This window comes from Strongylocentrotus purpuratus, unplaced genomic scaffold (assembly GCF_000002235.5).
Source record: "Strongylocentrotus purpuratus isolate Spur 01 unplaced genomic scaffold, Spur_5.0 spur5_scaffold_1, whole genome shotgun sequence".
Taxonomy (NCBI): Eukaryota; Metazoa; Echinodermata; class Echinoidea; order Camarodonta; family Strongylocentrotidae; genus Strongylocentrotus; species Strongylocentrotus purpuratus.
This window is the reverse complement of record NW_022145594.1, coordinates 8243366-8261538: the sequence shown is the minus strand read 5'-3', so window position 1 is coordinate 8261538 and position 18173 is coordinate 8243366. Positions and strand designations below refer to the sequence as shown.

Here is an 18173-nt window from a genome sequence, read left to right as displayed (position 1 = left end):
CAAGGGTGGTATGCTACGTGTCCGTGTTGGCTTAAGTCTCCTGGTTGCAAGGGTGAGGCTGGTACGTGTCCATGTGGGCTTGAGTCTCCTAGTTGCAAGGGTGTGGGTGCTTCATGTCCCTGTGGGCTTGAGTCTTCTGGTTGTAAGGGTGGGGGTGCTACGTATCCGGGTGGGCTTGAGTCTCCTGGTTGCAAGGGCGGGGTGCTACGTGTCCTTGTGGATCTGAGTCTTCTGGTTGCAAGGATGAGGGTGCTTCATGTCCCTGTGGGATTGGGTTTCTTGGTTGAAAGGGTGGGGGTGTTACGTGTTCATGTGTGCTTCAGTCTCCTGGTTGTGGACATGGGGTCCTACATTTCTACGTTGGCATGAGTTTCAGGGTTGCGGACGTTGGGGCTTTACATATGGACTCTGTTACCCGGATTGCGAACATGGGGTGTTACGTGTCCTTGTGGGTTTGAGTCTCCTGGTTGCAAGGGTGGGGTGCTTCATGTCCGTGTTGTCTTGAGTCTCCTGGTTGCAAGGGTGGGGCTGCTACGTATCCGGGTGGGCTTTAGTCTCCTTGTTGCAAGGGTGGGGATGCTAGGTGTCCATTTGGGATTGGGTATATTGGTTGCAAAGATGGGGGTGTTACGTGTTCGTGTGCGCTTTAGTCTCCTGGTTGTGGACATGGGGTGCTAAATGTCCACGTTGGCTTGAATCTCCTGGTTGAGGACATGGGGGGACTACATGTCCACGTCGGCTTGAGTGTCAGGGTTGCGGACGTTGGTGTTTTAAATGTGGACTCTCTAATCCGGACTGCGGACGTGGGGGTGCTATTGTCCTTGAAGGCTTGAGTCTCTTTGTTACAAGGGTGGTATGCTACGTGTCCGTGTTGGCTTAAGTCTCCTGGTTGCAAGGGTGAGGCTGGTACGTGTCCGTGTGGGCTTGAGTCTCCTGGTTGCAAGGGTGTGGGTGCTTCATGTCCCTGTGGGCTTGAGTCTTCTGGTTGTAAGGGTGGGGGTGCTACGTATCCGGGTGGGCTTGAGTCTCCTGGTTGCAAGGGCGGGGTGCTACGTGTCCTTGTGGATCTGAGTCTTCTGGTTGCAAGGATGAGGGTGCTTCATGTCCATGTGGGATTGGGTCTCTTGGTTGAAAGGGTGGGGGTGGTACGTGTTCATGTGTCCTTCAGTCTCCTGGTTGTGGACATGGGGTCCTACATTTCCACGTTGGCATGAGTTTCAGGGTTGCGGACGTTGGGGCTTTACATATGGACTCTGTTACCCGGATTGCGAACATGGGGTGTTACGTGTCCTTGTGGGTTTGAGTCTCCTGGTTGCAAGGGTGGGGTGCTTCATGTACGTGTTGTCTTGAGTCTCCTGGTTGCAAGGGTGGGGCTGCTACGTATCCGGGTGGGCTTTAGTCTCCTTGTTGCAAGGGTGGGGATGCTAGGTGTCCATTTGGGATTGGGTAAATTGGTTGCAAAGATGGGGGTGTTACGTGTTCGTGTGCGCTTTAGTCTCCAAGTTGCAAGGATGGGGGTAGTATGTTTTCGTGTGGGCTTGAGTCTCCTGGTTGCAAGGTTGGGGGTGCTACATGTCCGTGTGGGCTTGAGTCTCCTTTTTGTGCTCATGGGGTGCTACATGTCCACGTTGCGTTGATTTTCAGGGTTGCGGATGTTAGGGATTTACATGTGGACTCTGTAATCCGGATTACGGATATGGGGGTGCTACATGTCCGTGTGGTCTTGAGTCTTCTAGTTGCAAGGATGGGGGTGCTACGTTTCCGTGTGGGCTTGAGTCTCTTGTTTGCGATGATGGGGAGCTACGTGTCCGCGAGGGCTTGAGTCTCCTTGTTGCAAGGGTGTGGGTGCTTCATGTCCCTGTGGGCTTGAGTCTTCTGGTTGTAAGGGTGGGGGTGCTACGTATCCGGGTGGGCTTGAGTCTCCTGGTTGCAAGGGCGGGGTGCTACGTGTCCTTGTGGATCTGAGTCTTCTGGTTGCAAGGATGAGGGTGCTTCATGTCCCTGTGGGATTGGGTCTCTTGGTTGAAAGGGTGGGGGTGTTACGTGTTCATGTGTGCTTCAGTCTCCTGGTTGTGGACATGGGGTCCTACATTTCTACGTTGGCATGAGTTTCAGGGTTGCGGACGTTGGGGCTTTACATATGGACTCTGTTACCCGGATTGCGAACATGGGGTGTTACGTGTCCTTGTGGGTTTGAGTCTCCTGGTTGCAAGGGTGGGGTGCTTCATGTCCGTGTTGTCTTGAGTCTCCTGGTTGCAAGGGTGGGGCTGCTACGTATCCGGGTGGGCTTTAGTCTCCTTGTTGCAAGGGTGGGGATGCTAGGTGTCCATTTGGGATTGGGTATATTGGTTGCAAAGATGGGGGTGTTACGTGTTCGTGTGCGCTTTAGTCTCCTGGTTGTGGACATGGGGTGCTAAATGTCCACGTTGGCTTGAATCTCCTGGTTGAGGACATGGGGGGACTACATGTCCACGTCGGCTTGAGTGTCAGGGTTGCGGACGTTGGTGTTTTAAATGTGGACTCTCTAATCCGGACTGCGGACGTGGGGGTGCTATTGTCCTTGAAGGCTTGAGTCTCTTTGTTACAAGGGTGGTATGCTACGTGTCCGTGTTGGCTTAAGTCTCCTGGTTGCAAGGGTGAGGCTGGTACGTGTCCGTGTGGGCTTGAGTCTCCTGGTTGCAAGGGTGTGGGTGCTTCATGTCCCTGTGGGCTTGAGTCTTCTGGTTGTAAGGGTGGGGGTGCTACGTATCCGGGTGGGCTTGAGTCTCCTGGTTGCAAGGGCGGGGTGCTACGTGTCCTTGTGGATCTGAGTCTTCTGGTTGCAAGGATGAGGGTGCTTCATGTCCATGTGGGATTGGGTCTCTTGGTTGAAAGGGTGGGGGTGGTACGTGTTCATGTGTCCTTCAGTCTCCTGGTTGTGGACATGGGGTCCTACATTTCCACGTTGGCATGAGTTTCAGGGTTGCGGACGTTGGGGCTTTACATATGGACTCTGTTACCCGGATTGCGAACATGGGGTGTTACGTGTCCTTGTGGGTTTGAGTCTCCTGGTTGCAAGGGTGGGGTGCTTCATGTACGTGTTGTCTTGAGTCTCCTGGATGCAAGGGTGGGGCTGCTACGTATCCGGGTGGGCTTTAGTCTCCTTGTTGCAAGGGTGGGGATGCTAGGTGTCCATTTGGGATTGGGTAAATTGGTTGCAAAGATGGGGGTGTTACGTGTTCGTGTGCGCTTTAGTCTCCAAGTTGCAAGGATGGGGGTAGTATGTTTTCGTGTGGGCTTGAGTCTCCTGGTTGCAAGGTTGGGGGTGCTACATGTCCGTGTGGGCTTGAGTCTCCTTTTTGTGCTCATGGGGTGCTACATGTCCACGTTGCGTTGATTTTCAGGGTTGCGGATGTTAGGGATTTACATGTGGACTCTGTAATCCGGATTACGGACATGGGGGTGCTACATGTCCGTGTGGTCTTGAGTCTTCTAGTTGCAAGGATGGGGGTGCTACGTTTCCGTGTGGGCTTGAGTCTCTTGTTTGCGATGATGGGGAGCTAAGTGTCCGCGAGGGCTTGAGTCTCCTTGTTGCAAGTGTGGGGGTGCTACGTGTCCATGTGGGCTTGAGTCTCCTGGTTATGGACATCGGGTGCTACATGTCCGTGTGGGCTTAAGTCTCTTGTTTGCAATGATGGGGAGCTACGTGTCCGTGTGGGTCTTGAGTTTCAGTTTGCGGACGTTTGGGTCTTACATGTGGACTCTATACTTGTGGACATGGGGTGCTATATGTCTGCGTGGGCTTGAGTTTCAGGGTTTGCAAGGATGGAGCTGCTACATGTCCGTGTGGGCTTCAGTCTCCTTGTTGCAAGGGTTGGGGTGCTACGTGTCCATGTGGGCTTGAGTCTCCTGGTTATGGACATCGGGTGCTACATGTCCGTGTAGGCTTGAGTTTCAGGGTTGCGGACGTTGGGGTTTCACACGTGGACTCTATATTCCGGATTGCGGACATGGGAGTGCTACATATCCGTGTGGGCTTGGGTCTCCTGGTTGCAAGGGTGGGGTAATACGTGTCTGTGTGGGCTTGAGTCTCCTGGTTGAGGACATTTGTGTGCTATTGTCCGTGTGGGCTTGAGTCACCTGGATGTTGACGCGGGTGTGCTACCTGTTAGTGGCCATGGTGTGGTGTCACGAAGCGATGTGTGTATCGCCGACCCTGGTGTCGTTTATTTCTGCCATACAGCTGTTAAGAGATGAGGTTTTAGAAAAGGTTGGCTACCCATCGTCAGGAGTGGAATAAAGCCTGGTCACCGGGTTATGGACGTGGGTATGCTGCGTGTCTGTGTGGGTTTGAATCACTTGGTTCTGGACGTGGGTATGCTACTTGTCTGTGTGGGCTCGATCCTATGGTTTGCGGATATGGGGAAACTTTGTGTCCATGTAGGGCTTGAATCTCTTGTTTGCGAACATGGGGGTGCAACGTGTCCGTGTGGGCTTGAGTCTCTTGATTGCAAGGGTGCGGGTGCTACGTGTCCGTGTGGGTTTAAATCACTGGGTTTTTTGTGTCCGTGTAGAGCTTGAGTCACTGGGTTACGGATGTGATTGTGTGACGTGTCCTTGTGTGCGCTTGAGTCTCCGGATAGCAGACATGGGGGAACCTTGTGTCCGTGTAGGGCTTGAAGCTCTGGTTTGCAAACATGGGGGTGCAACGTGTCCGTGTGGGCTTGAGTCTCCGGATAGCAGACATAGCAGAACTTTGTGTCTGTGTAGGGCTTGAGTCTCTTGATTGCGAACATTGGGGTGTAACGTGTCCGTGTTGTCTTGAGTCACCGTGTTACGGACCTGGTTGTGTGACGTGTCCTTGTGTGCGTTAGGGTCCCCAGATTGCAGATATGAGGGAGATACGTGTCTGCGTGGGCTTAAGTCTCCTGGTTGTGGACATGGGTTGCTACCTGTTCATGTTGGCTTGAGCTTCAGGGTTGCAGACGATTGGGTTTTACATATGGACTCTATAATCCGGATTGCGGACACGAGGTGCTACTTGTCCTTGTGGGTTTGGGTCTCTTTTTGCAAGGGTGGGGTGCTACGTGTCCGTGTGGGCTTGGATCTCCTGGTTGCAAGTGTGGGGTGCTACGTGTCTATATTGGCCTGAGTCTCCTGGTTGTGGAAATGGGGTTTTAAATGTCCGTGTGATCTTGAGTTTCAGGGTTGCGGACGTTGGGGTCTTACATGTGGACTCTATACTTGTGGACATGGGGTGCTATATGTCTGCGTGGGCTTAAGTTTCAGGGTTTGCAAGGATGGAGCTGCTACATGTCCGTGTGGGCTTCAGTCTCCTTGTTGCAAGGGTTGGGGTGCTACGTGTCCATGTGGGCTTGAGTCTCCTGGTTATGGACATCGGGTGATACATGTCCGTGTAGGCTTGAGTTTCAGGGTTGCGGACGTTGGGGTTCTACATGTGGACTCTGTAACCCGGATTGCTGACATGGGGGTGCTACATGTCCGTGTGGGCTTGAGTCTCCGGGTTGTGGATGTGGGGGTACTACCTGTAGGTTAGTGTGGTGTGGTGTCACGAGGTAATTCATGCTCATTGTTAACCCGTTCAGCTCGGCATTATTCAGCCTGATAGCCACCTCACAAACGAGATTAAAAATCGAACACGCCGTACCGTGAGACTGCTCAGCGCGCGCCACAATGCGTGTGCGTTCAAGCGGCCAGAGGCTTCGACTAACGGGAACCTAGCGCATGCGCAGATCATTTGCCAATCTGGTCTTGTCATGTCGAGAACACGTTGCACGGCCGTTCTCTGCTGTGCTCCAAGCCTCTCAGTTCTTTCAGCTCTTTTGTAGGGTTTTCTTCTTCGTTATCTTTTCTTCTTCTTCTTCGCCTCATTCTGATTTTGTTCTTCTTTTTTCTCTTTTTATTTAGATACTCAATTTTATGAGAAAAATACACAATTTATAAGAAATTAAGGATTTGAATGTAAATCTCTGTTGCATCATATTCATATGAAATAATTTACCAGCCTAAATATATATTATTTTGTCGGACATTATACTATAGCGAAAAGATATAGACATGATAAAATGAAACTAAAGAAGAATCCAGAATGGGGGAGGGTTGGGGTGAAAGGAGAGACAAAATAGAATAATAATAAATAAATACAGTACTAGCTATACCGATGTGCCATTTGGAGAGCAAAATAATTAGTTTGTTTTATTTACTAATGTAAAGCGCTTTGAGCATGTTTATGCCATATAAATATCAATATGTATGAATATATTGCCAAATTTTGACAATTGTAGTTTGTAAGTATATGTATTGACAAAGTATAAATACAAATAAAACCGACACAGAAATGTCTGCAAGTATTTGGGACCTATAATATAGAATGTGCGAAAAGAGCTTTGTCTTTGTCTTTGGCCCATGCATGTTCCCACAGCTGAGTTACGTAAGAGGAACAATGAACGTTGCTGAGGGTACGGGTCGTTGTCATGGCTATAAACTCTAAAGAGCGGAAGTAAGGTAAGGGTATAATTGAATAATTGGATGACAGATCTGAGATTATATTATATTAAAAAAAAGAGAAGAGTATGAATTTACAAATAGTACCAAAAAATAGAAGAAAAAAATAAATAAAGTGAAAGGCGTAAATATTCTAAAAAAAAGAATGAAACGCCGATAATACCAAATAACAACAACAACAACAATGAACTGACTTTGTATTCATGTATAACGCTGCTTTATGTTGTTTTTGGGGAGGGAAGGGTCTTGTTGTTATTGCAGTTGTCGTTGCTGTTTTTTAAATTTTTAAATGGGATCACGTTCCGACATTCTCATAAATAAAAATCATATAACGTAAAGCCAGACTTTACCCTATCTGAAACACTCATTCAAAGACAACAATCATGCACGATAAAGGAATGGACAAGAATATGTGATAAAGATAAAATGTCACAGACAAATAGATAATTATAAGAAATGATTGTTTCTCTCTCTCTTTCTCTCTGCTTATGTGTCTCTCTCTCTCCCTCTATCTCTCACTCGGTCGCTTTCTCTGTCTATCTGCCAATTTTGTTCCGCCGTTTGCTTGTATGCCGGCAACATTCCTTTTTTGAGATAGATTATTATAAAATAATGATGATGTTCACACTTTATTATACCTTATATTTATTATAGCGAGCGAAGTGAAAAACGAGCGGCTGATAATGTCTAAATGCGAATAATTATATTTCCAAAGTAAAACTTTTGAATGAAAATCTCTGTTGCAACAAATTGATATAAACACTGTTTATTATGCTATATTGACTATACTATTATACGTCGGACATTATACTTCAGCGAAAAGATATCTATAATTATGATAACAAAAAGGACAGACTAAAGGCGACAAAAATCGGAGCTGGGGTGGGGGGGGGGGGAGGATGATCGGAGAGACAAATATCATATAAATAAATACAGTACGGACTACGTCCAACTTTCTATCTCTCTCGCCCCTTCCCCCTCCCCTTTCTCTCTCTCTCTCTCTCTCGCTCGTTCTCTCTTTCTCTTTCTATTCCCCCCCCCCTCTCTCTCTCTCTCTCCCTCTATATGTCTCTCTGTTTATCTGGCAATGTCGTTTTCCATCTTCATCTTTTTTTATTAAATGTTTTCTATTCCTCCGTTTGCTTGTATGCCGACATCATCTCTTCCTTGAGATTAATTATTATAACGTAATTATCCCTGATGATGTACACATTATACCTTATATTTATTATAGGAAACGAAATAGAGAACGAGCGGCTGATAATGTCGAAATGCGAAGAATATTACTGAACAATAATTATATTTCCAAAGTAAAACTTTTGAATGAAAATTTCTGTTGCATCAAATTTATTGATATAAAAAAAATGTTTAAAATGCTATATTTACAATACTATTATACGTCGGACATTATACTTCAGTGAAAATATATCTATATGATGAAGAAAAAAAAGGGCAAACTATAAAGGGTAAAAAAAAAATCGGAGCTGGGGGGGGGGGGGTGATCAGAGAGACAAATATTATATAAAAAATACAGTACGGACTACGTCCAACTTTCTATCTCTCCCGCCCCCTAGCTTTCCCCTCCCCTTTCTCTCTCTCTCTCCCTTGTTCTCTCTCTCTCTCTCTTTGCCCCTCTCTCTCTCTCTCTCTGTCTTTCTGTCTATCTGGCAATGTCGTTTTCCATCTTCATCTTTTTTATAATGTTTTCTATTCCTCCATTTGCCTGTACGCCGGCAGCATCTCTTCCTTGAGATTAATTATTATAACGTAAATATCCCTGATGATGTACACATTATATCTTATATTTATTATAGGAAACGAAATAGAGAACGAGCGGCTGATAATGTCGAAATGAGAAGAACATTACCGAACAACAATTATACCAAGTAAAACTTTTGATTGTAAATCCCTGTTGCATCAAACTGATTGATACACAAATTATTTATTATGCTATATTGACGGTACTATTATACGTCGGATATTATACTTTAGCCCAAAGATATAAACAAAACAAAACAAAAAAATGGAAAGAAAAATGTGAGCTTGAGGGGGGGGGGGGGGGGGGGGGGTCGGTGAGAAAAATATCATAGTAATAAATACAGTACAGACTACGTCCAACTTTCTATCTCCCCCCGCCCCCCCCCCCCCCCCCCTCTCTCTCTCTCTCTCTCTCTCTCTCCCTGTCCGTCTGTCTCTCTGTCTATGTCGTTTTCCATCTTCATCTTCATAATGTTGTCTATTCCGCCATTTGCATGTATGCCGACATCATCCCTTCCTTGAGATTAATTATTATAACATATCCTTGATGTTATACGTCGGACATTATACTTTAGCAAAAAGATATAATCAAACAAAAAGGAGACAAAATAAAGAAGAAAAAAAAATCAGAGTTGGGGGGGGGGGGGGTGACCGGAGAGACAAATATCATTAAATATCATTGTACGCATATTTTATTTGTTTTGTATGTAATGGAAAGAGATAAATAAATGACAGAGATTAGAACAAAATCATAATTCATCACAATCATCTCTCTCTCTCTCTCTCTCTCTCTCTTTCTATCTATTTATCTATCTTTCTCTGTCTGTCTCTGTCTGTCTGTCTCTATCCTCCCCCTTCCCTCTCTGAATACGTCAGGAATTTCGTGAAATTGGAATTGTGCTTCAGTGTATTTTATTTCCGTATCGCGTTGTTGTGTTTGTTTTTTGTTTTTTGAAATGGTGCGGCTAATAAGGAGTTAATCGCAGTAGTATTGGTAGTCTTTTATTTATTCGAAAATAAATGATATTGAAAATATAGTAATTCATTATATTACGGAACAATAAAGAAAGAAGTGCAAACAACGTGATAATTCACGTTATTTGTCTTCGTCTCCATCTGTGTCCTTGTTCAACCTATCGTGTCAATAAAACTTAGATTTTCCTCATTTCATGATCAGTTCTGTAGATGGCATGTACATGCATACATGATAATGATAATGATGATGATGATGATGATGAAGATGATGCTTACAATATTGTAATAAAATAGTAATAATAATAATAACAATTATTTTCTTCATCTTGCACTCGCTTTTCTTCATTGCCAGAAAACTTGTTTTATGTTGCCTTGCATTTTTTTCAACAATGGTAGCATCTTTGCCCGGGAAAAGTCTCATATTCGTGGCTTTACCCCCGGAGTTGCTCAAGACAAGAGTAATATTCCGTAGGGAGAGAGAGGAAGAGTAAGGGGTCGTTTTTCAGAACATAACATTTGAATATTTCATATGCCCGCTCAAGCCAAGACCGGCTTTAGGTTGATCAAGATATTTTACTTCAACCTGCTCTAAAACTGTTATACATGCCCTCGTAAAGGTGTATAATTTAGAGTGGTTGTTTGTATTGTAATGTAAATTGACCTATTTACGCCTACATCCTCTTCTTTCAAAACGGCAATCTTCCAGAGTAGTTACTTCTTTACATTCTTTTGTTCCCCCTTAGCGTGGGGCAGCTGAGGGAGCCTGGATAAGCCTTTCATAAAAGAGGAGGTCCATACATGAATGATTCGCTAAATTGGTCAAGTTGATAACATGAAAAGCGTATTGTCATGTAAATACAATGACGTAAAAGATAGCTGTGGAGTCAAAACTTTTGAGACGACAGGCTTTATAGATAACTTATGAAAATATCATCGAATGTCGTTGTTTCATATTCTTCATTTCTACGTCCGATGAATACTCTTCTTCGCTTGATAAGTCCATTTGTATCATATTCATTTTCTGAGTCCGAGTCAAGGATCGCTTCTCGAGCATCTTCAACGCTAAAAATAGGCTTTCTCCGATGACGAGACATTTTGAGAAACTATCTTACATAGATAAAGAGCAGTTATAAGCAAATAATTGAGAACTAATTTGTGCAACCAACTATCATGAAAATAAAAAAGCTGAACTAAATAGTAAAACTCCGACACTTTATAGCACGATAAGTAAATAATAGCCGACAACCTTGAAACGAAACAATGGGATGGACTATATCGAGACTAGCTAATCTCCCCAATAATAGGTCGGCCCGGTACCCTGTATACGTACGCATGAGTAAACTGAACTGAGAGCGCTAGGTCGAACGAGACTGTAATATACTATAAGCTTTTCAATAATCGGCCCGTTACCATGAATAGGCGTCAATGACCATATAAGGCCAAGGCTCATGCCTTTGAACGGTGTATCCGCGCGTGCCGAGTACAAAAGTATCCAGAGCGAGTGTGGAATTCGCTGCTTGCAAAATCATTATGTCCGGCTTACACAGTCCTAGGCATAGTAGACCCAGCTAGCTAGCAGCAGCGAATCCGAAAATCTATGAAAATAACGTAAACTGACTTGCATGTGTTCTATACGAATATCCTGAAAGAGGACTCGTGCATTCTCATGCTAAACTTGTAATAAAACAAAAATTACGCATCTACAGTCGGTAAAAAATGAGATGCATGTAGCCAAAGGTTCAAGGTTTGTATACAGGTAGTTTATATTGTATTTAGAAGGTGAATAGATGTACTTTTCTGCAATAAAAGAAGCCCTTGCTCGGACCCGAGAAATCTCGGTTCCCGTTTGTGAGTACGTACCTCGGGACCCGAGAAATCTCGGGTCCCGAGTTGAACGGGTTAAAGTTGAACAAGATGATTCCTGTATGAAAACAGATAATTTGAATAAATTGACCAATGTACTTTAGAATTCAAGCCTTAAGCAGGGATCGAGGTACTATGTACTATCGTTATGTTGAAAATTTTGAGGCCATTTTACTATGTTTATTTGTGCCTTGTGTCGATGTCACGTTATTTGTTTTTTTCCAATTTTTCACCGATTTTGAATGTAATTATTTCTTTGTTCAATCTTGTTTTTGATGTCTTTTTATACATGCGTTTAATGTAAACGCTATATGTAAAATCACACTACGAATTTCCATGTGATTATCGGACAAAATAAAATTAATTCAATTGAATTGAATTGAGTTGATATGACCATTCACACTCAACCCAACGTTTATTTTTACATACTTTTTTGCTACTCTGTTGTTGTCTTTTTAACGTGAATGAGGGATATGAAACTGGAAACTGAAAATTTCACATTTTTAAGGTAAATACCAGTTTTGGAAACGCCCCCCTCGCAAAAAAATAAATGGACGATCTTATTACCAATCATGTGAAAGAATATGTTTTGACTAATACGTGATGATAAAAATTTTGCCGAGAAATCGCCTACTAATTGATTTATTTGGTAAATTATTATATCAATTTGGACCTGGTAGATATCGCGCACGTGTCGCGTAGTCCAATACACATATTTTCTGTGTACAGTGCTTGTAGCTTTAACATGACTGGGCCAAATTTCTTATCATGTTGATAATTCCAGAACCTTGCAGTCCACAATGCAATCGCATGACCATAACTGCTCTTTATCTTTAAGAATAGTGAATCCTGTCACTCGCTTCTCTCACTTGAACAACATTTAAAAATACATAAATTATAGAAGAGCTGTAAACCGTTTAGACAAACGTGTGTTTTTAAAAGACCTATAGATCGAGAGCAATACTTTTTTTAAGTTATTAAAAGGACTTGTTACCGTTGTTCAGATGACAGAAAATGGTGCTAAGATAGTGACTTCGATGCTATACATGTACAATTTTTAAATACTTGCAAGTTTGAATCAAAAAGACCAACGACCAACAGACCGCTGATTGCTTGAGCACTCGTGTGCCTTGTCCTTTATTGTATCAATTCGTCGCTGTTTTCACGAAGTGACGGTAGTGAAAAAAAATTGCATTCACTTTGCGTTACGATTTTCCTCACTACCGTCACTTCGTAAAAATAGGGACGAATTATTGATCGAATTTTTTGACCGTTGAATCAGCCCGTAGAGTATAAAACACGCTTGCTTACATTTTAATTTATCATCTGACGAAGTGTTGCAGCGGCGCATGAATCGTCATGATCTTTTAAATTCCTTGTTGACTATACATTGCGAGAGAAACGAATACCACTAGCGGTATTATTTTCGATAGTACATCCGCAAAGAGTAATATATTTAGCATTACAGACTATTATCCCCTCGCCGACAAAGTCGGGGGGGGGGGGGGGGGGGGATAGTAACGCTGCCGTCCGTCCATCCGTCCATTCGTCCGTCCTTCCGTCCGTTCGTAACAAATTTGGTTCCCCAATCGATAACTTCAGTAATGTTTGACGGATTTTAACGAAATTTGATATGATGGTACATGATATCAAAATACAGGCTAAGTTCGATTTCGGACTATGTAGGTCAAAGGTCATAGCTCATTAAATATGCGAAAAAATACAAATTTGGTTCCGATCGATAACTTTTTTGTTTGACTGATTTTTATGACATTTGATATGACACAGCGTAAGTTCAATTTCCGAGTATGTAGGTCGAATGTCATAGCTCATTAAATATGCGAATCTGGTTTCCGTTCGATAACTGGAGTAATATTTGACGGCTACTAATGAAATTTGATATAATGATAATGATAATACGAACAACTTATATAGCCGTTGTGACATAAAAGTTTCAAAGCGCTGTACACAAATCAAAATTAATTCATGAAAAATCAATATCACTAATGGGATTAACATTACTGAAATTACCAAGAAAACAAAATATTAAAGTTCATGGTATCAAAACACAGCGTAAGTTCGATTTCGGAGTATGTAGGTAAGAGTTAAGAGGTCATAGCTCATTAAATAAGCAAAAACCTAGTTATATATGTGAAAATGTGGTTTATAACTTCCTTGCCTAGTAATATAATAGTATAGTCTAATGGAGGTAACTTGTGACTTATATAGGACATTTGCACACTGCAAGGGGATGCTACGCTTTGCGTTGACTTGTTAATGACACAAAATACAACAAAAAACTGAGCTGATCGATTCCTGAATTCTCCCAAGTATATTATTATAAGTTAATTACATTTTAGGTGAATGTAAATCGTCACAAAGCAATGAATTGGCTCATTATACCATTCTAGTGTTTTATGTCTTATTTAAAAAAAAACGGTTGGGAAAATTATTTCTAAAAATTGGTTGAGAGAATTTACTCACTTTTTGAGGGTGTAGCACAGTGACGCCTTCAAAGAAAACGATAAATATCTGTGAGGTTTGAGAATGTTCATGATTTGTTTCATGTTAAAGGGTGAGTACAGAAAAAAATATATAATAAGAAACATTTCATACACAAAATTACGCAGTTTTTTCATCAACATTCAACAATGTTACCGGTTCACTTTAATGCAGAGGTAGAAACTTAATGGGGACGAGGAGACCTTCTGGTGCTGAGAGGGGTTGGCCTGCCTGCGCATCGAAGATTTAAAATCTGCCAATACCAATGAAGAGAAGAGGCAAAATAAATTAATTTATTCAGAATTTAAATACATTGGCTGTGTGATCAAAAGTGCTCCTAAATACAAAGTTCCAAACTACAAAACGTAAACTGTTGCCATCTTCATGATCTTGGGGCACAGGTATGGTTACATGTTTTCGGGTAATAACCATACCCGTCAAATATTAACACCCGCTTTGTCAACATTGACTTGGGAACCTTGTTTGTCATATTTCAGACGACGTATTACTAGAAAACTGGGGATTTCCACATGCGTAGGCATTGTAGTCTACCTCACAGGCTCTTTGTGTGCGATCGTAGGGCTATCAAGTTGCTTAAAGGTACTATGTCCTATTTGCAGGCCCCAAAAATGAAAAAGTTAAATTCCAACTGCATTTGAAAGATAATACTAATTTAGAACTTCCCTTAAAAAAGGTGGGGCTTGAAAATGTCTTCAAGTGGGAAAATAACGACTATTAGTTTTCAAATCGACTTTAGGGCTATAGAGCCCAAAGTAATAGTCTTGATTTTCAGACAATTGTACCGAATGGTCATACGTTTTATGCTGCGCAAAGATTCACTCAGTTTAATCTTGGCCATCACAAGAAGTAAGTTATTGATGTAGACAAATGCTCATGTACCCTTTACAACTCTGTTCATGTATGTTATTACCAAAGAAGAAAAAAAAGCCAGTCAGTCACTCAATAGTGTCTGACAGTGAAGTATAGCAAGTAAACGGGTTTCCTTGCATAATTTGAATATGAGGACACTGCTAACGTTTACATTTCACAGATAGGACATACATGACATATTCATAATTCCTGCAAAGTTCTACAGAATTTGAGGTTGGCTGCAAAAGGGACATAGTACCTTTAAGGGTAATACAAAGTTTTGGGAAATTATGAAAATTGGATGGATAGTGATTCTTTACAATTTTTATATAATTGGATGCCCCTGTGGATGTATTATAAGCACCACAAATATTAGCTCCTAAAACACTTCTGCTTTCGAGAAAAATTGAATATAAAAATTTACCGGTGCTCCCGGTAAATTTTGATAAATTTCAAATAGTGCCTACGGCCGTACAATGGTAGCTGCGACCCTGACAATTTCAGAATATGTAGTTGTGATATATAATTACCAAACGGGAATATCTAATCGGTCGATTTTAGTCAAGATACATTGTTTCAGGGTTCAATTAATATCTTGACCTTGAGAGGGAGCTATACTACATAAATAGTTAAATATTCATAATTTCATAACTTTAGACTCGATTTCAACCGCGACAACGATCACTCAAAATAGTAGGCTCGCATATGCTTCCAATATGTTTATTTAAACCAAATTCATGACCCTATACCAAAACTTTGTATTACCTTTAAGGTCTTAAATGAAAGGTTGCCTTTTGGGAAATGTGTAAACAATTTGTGAGCTTTTTCATTCTCTAAGTAAGTGATTTAACAATTTCAATTTTCCCCATTTTTTTTCAATATTGTTTCAAACCATTGTCTACTATTTTTGTTAGGTGAGGATATATGTCTTGATATAGACCACGGTCGATCGTTTGGCCTATGCAGCCCAATTTCACACTTCAACTTTAAAGGTACTATGTCCCGTTTGCAGCCAACCTCAAATGATGTAGAACTTTACAGGAATTATGAATATGTCATGTATGTCCTATCTGTGAAATTTAAACGTTAGCATTTTCCTCATATTCAAATTATGCGAGGAATCCCGTTTACTTGCTAGACTTCACTGTCAGACACTATTGAGTGACTGACTGGTTTTTTTCTTCTTTGGTAATAACACACATGAAAATTGTTGTAAAGGGTACATGAGCATTTGTCTACATAAATAACCCACTTCTCGTGATGGCCAAGATTAAACTGATTGAATCTTTGCGCAGCATAAAACGTATGACCATTCCGTGCAATTGTCTGAAAATCAAGTCGGTTACTTTTGGGCTCTGTAGCCCTAAAGTTGATTTGACAACTAATAGTCGTTATTTCCCCACTTGAAGACATTTTCAAGCCCCACCTTTTTTAGGGAAGTTCTAAATTAGTATTATCTTTCAAATGCAGTTGGAATTTAACTTTTTCATTTTTTTGGCCTGCAAATGGGACATAGTACCTTTAATGAAATGCCGACGCTTCCTCACAAATGAATAATCGCTTAATGTTAACAAAATACATTTTTATATGTAACCACCTATCCAAATCTTGCGAAGAGAGGGTAAAAAAAGGGGGGCGGTTATGCGGTTGTAACATTAATACCCTTTTCACATCTATTTTTCTTAACCCCGGACTATCCTTAACCCCATACTATCCTTAACCCCATACTATTTTTTTTGCTGTTCACATCTATTTTCTTAACCCCGGACTATGTGCTTAGCCGGGGTTAAGAAATTTCACGCGATTCACACTACGTTCGCCTTAGCCCCGGACTATTCGATAGCTCATGAATATTAATGCTTTTGCTACCGCGCATGCGCCTTTCGACTAAATGAAGGGGAAAAACCCGCGCGCTAAATTCAATATAAATATAAATTCAATTCCGATCGATTATTATTTTACCGATACAAATCAATTACCCATTTTTCATCCAATTCACTTGATAAATTTACCTACGTAAATATGACTGATAATGATAAATGCAATAAAAAATTATGAGCTACATGTTCTTTCACTATTTTTTAAAATCAATTTTATAATAAAGATTTTTTCATAATGACCTCTGCCTCGTAAAAGACTAAACGTCAATACAGAGAGACTAGTCCGAGCGGATGAGCGGACGTGCTTTTCAGAAGCTCTCTAGGAGCTTGTAGATTTCTTGTAGAATTTTGCCAATATTGTTAAAAATTGCCTCAATACCGAATAATTTGGGACTGTTTTGCTTCTTTATACTGTTGAACTTTGGATTGAAACTATAGTGGATTCATACAAGCCTATACTTAGGATCAGAGTCAAAAGGTAAGCAAGTCTTGTGGGCTACTAACACATACCGCACCCTTAATTACACGGTAGACTGCACACAACTGAATTTCCCGCCCTTTTCAGGCAACCAACCACGTCATGGCCGGAGTGACAAACACCGGCCAGGGCGAAGAGCCACCTCTTTTACAACCCAATGAAGAAGATGAATTTCGAACTGTAAAATACTCTCGTAGGGAGCAAAAACCGAGAAATAAACGCAGGCGCGAAGGAAGCATTGCAATTGAAAATCTTTCAATGAGAACAGAATCCTCTTCCTCAGAAGACCAAAATACAACCCAGAACCGCCAATCGGAACTCAAAGTCTTAATTACCCCCATAGATAAATCAAAATCGCTAAAGAATGTGAATCCCATTACTATAGCTAGAAATATCCGTGAAGCTTGTCCGAACCCTGTGGAATTTATCAAACCCACAGCACAAGGTCTCCTTATCAAATGCAAAAACCAGAAACAAGTAAAAGCACTATCTCAAATTAGTAACATAGGAACCATCCCAGTAAAAGTTGCAGAAAAGCAGCAAGTTGTGAGAGGGGTCATATATGGAGTACCTACAGAAATGACTGATGACGAAATTCTCAATGAATTGAAACACCAAGGAGTAATTGATGTAAAAAGAATCATGAAAAGGTCCAAATCAAATGTAAAATCGATTGAAATTGAAGAAAGCAGACCCAATTTTATCCCAATGAGGAGTGTTATTATAGCATTCAACCGTACAAACCTCCCCAGCAACATAACAATGTGCTATCAACATTTTGAGGTTAAACTATACATTCCCCCCGTTTTGAGGTGCTTTCAATGCCAACGCTACGGCCACGGCATAGCTCAATGCAGAACAAAGATGAGATGCGTCAGATGCGGGGAAGACCACAAATTTGAGGAATGTAACCGAAAAGAAAGACCGATATGTATAAATTGTGGTGGGAACCATTCAGCAGCCTTTGACGGCTGTCTTGAAGCTAAGAAAGCCAAAAAGATACAAATAGTAAAAGTAAAAAACAATCTTTCATACGCACAAGCTGCAAAAATACAGTCGGAGCAAGAAAAAGCACAGCAGAAACCACAAGCCAACCTCCCTGAATCACATCCCTCCCTCGATGTCAACTCAGATAACCTCCCTCTTCCTCCCCGACCAGTGAGGTCATCCACAGCAATCCGCCCTGAAAACGCCACCCCGCAACTTGATCCCCAGCCCTGGATCACCCCGCTGCAAAAAAAAACGCACAGAGCAGTAAATTAATAGATAAGGATGGAAAAACTGAAGTAGAACTAGAAGCCCTCCCTCGAGGTAACCTAGTAACATTAATGAGTGATGAGCAA

At 41.9% G+C, this 18173-nt stretch overlaps 1 protein-coding gene across 1 annotated transcript; it reads right to left on the bottom strand.

Moving 5' to 3' along the window:
- Positions 1 to 2385: 2385 nt before the first annotated feature.
- LOC105447061 (extensin-like) lies at positions 2386 to 3628 on the bottom strand. The gene is made up of 2 exons (XM_030978504.1): positions 3432 to 3628; positions 2386 to 2812 (listed from the first exon to the last, which is right to left on the bottom strand). Exons 1-2 carry the CDS (start codon positions 3626 to 3628, stop codon positions 2386 to 2388), a joined length of 624 nt encoding a protein of 207 aa, XP_030834364.1.
- Between the last annotated feature and the right edge of the window lie 14545 nt (positions 3629 to 18173).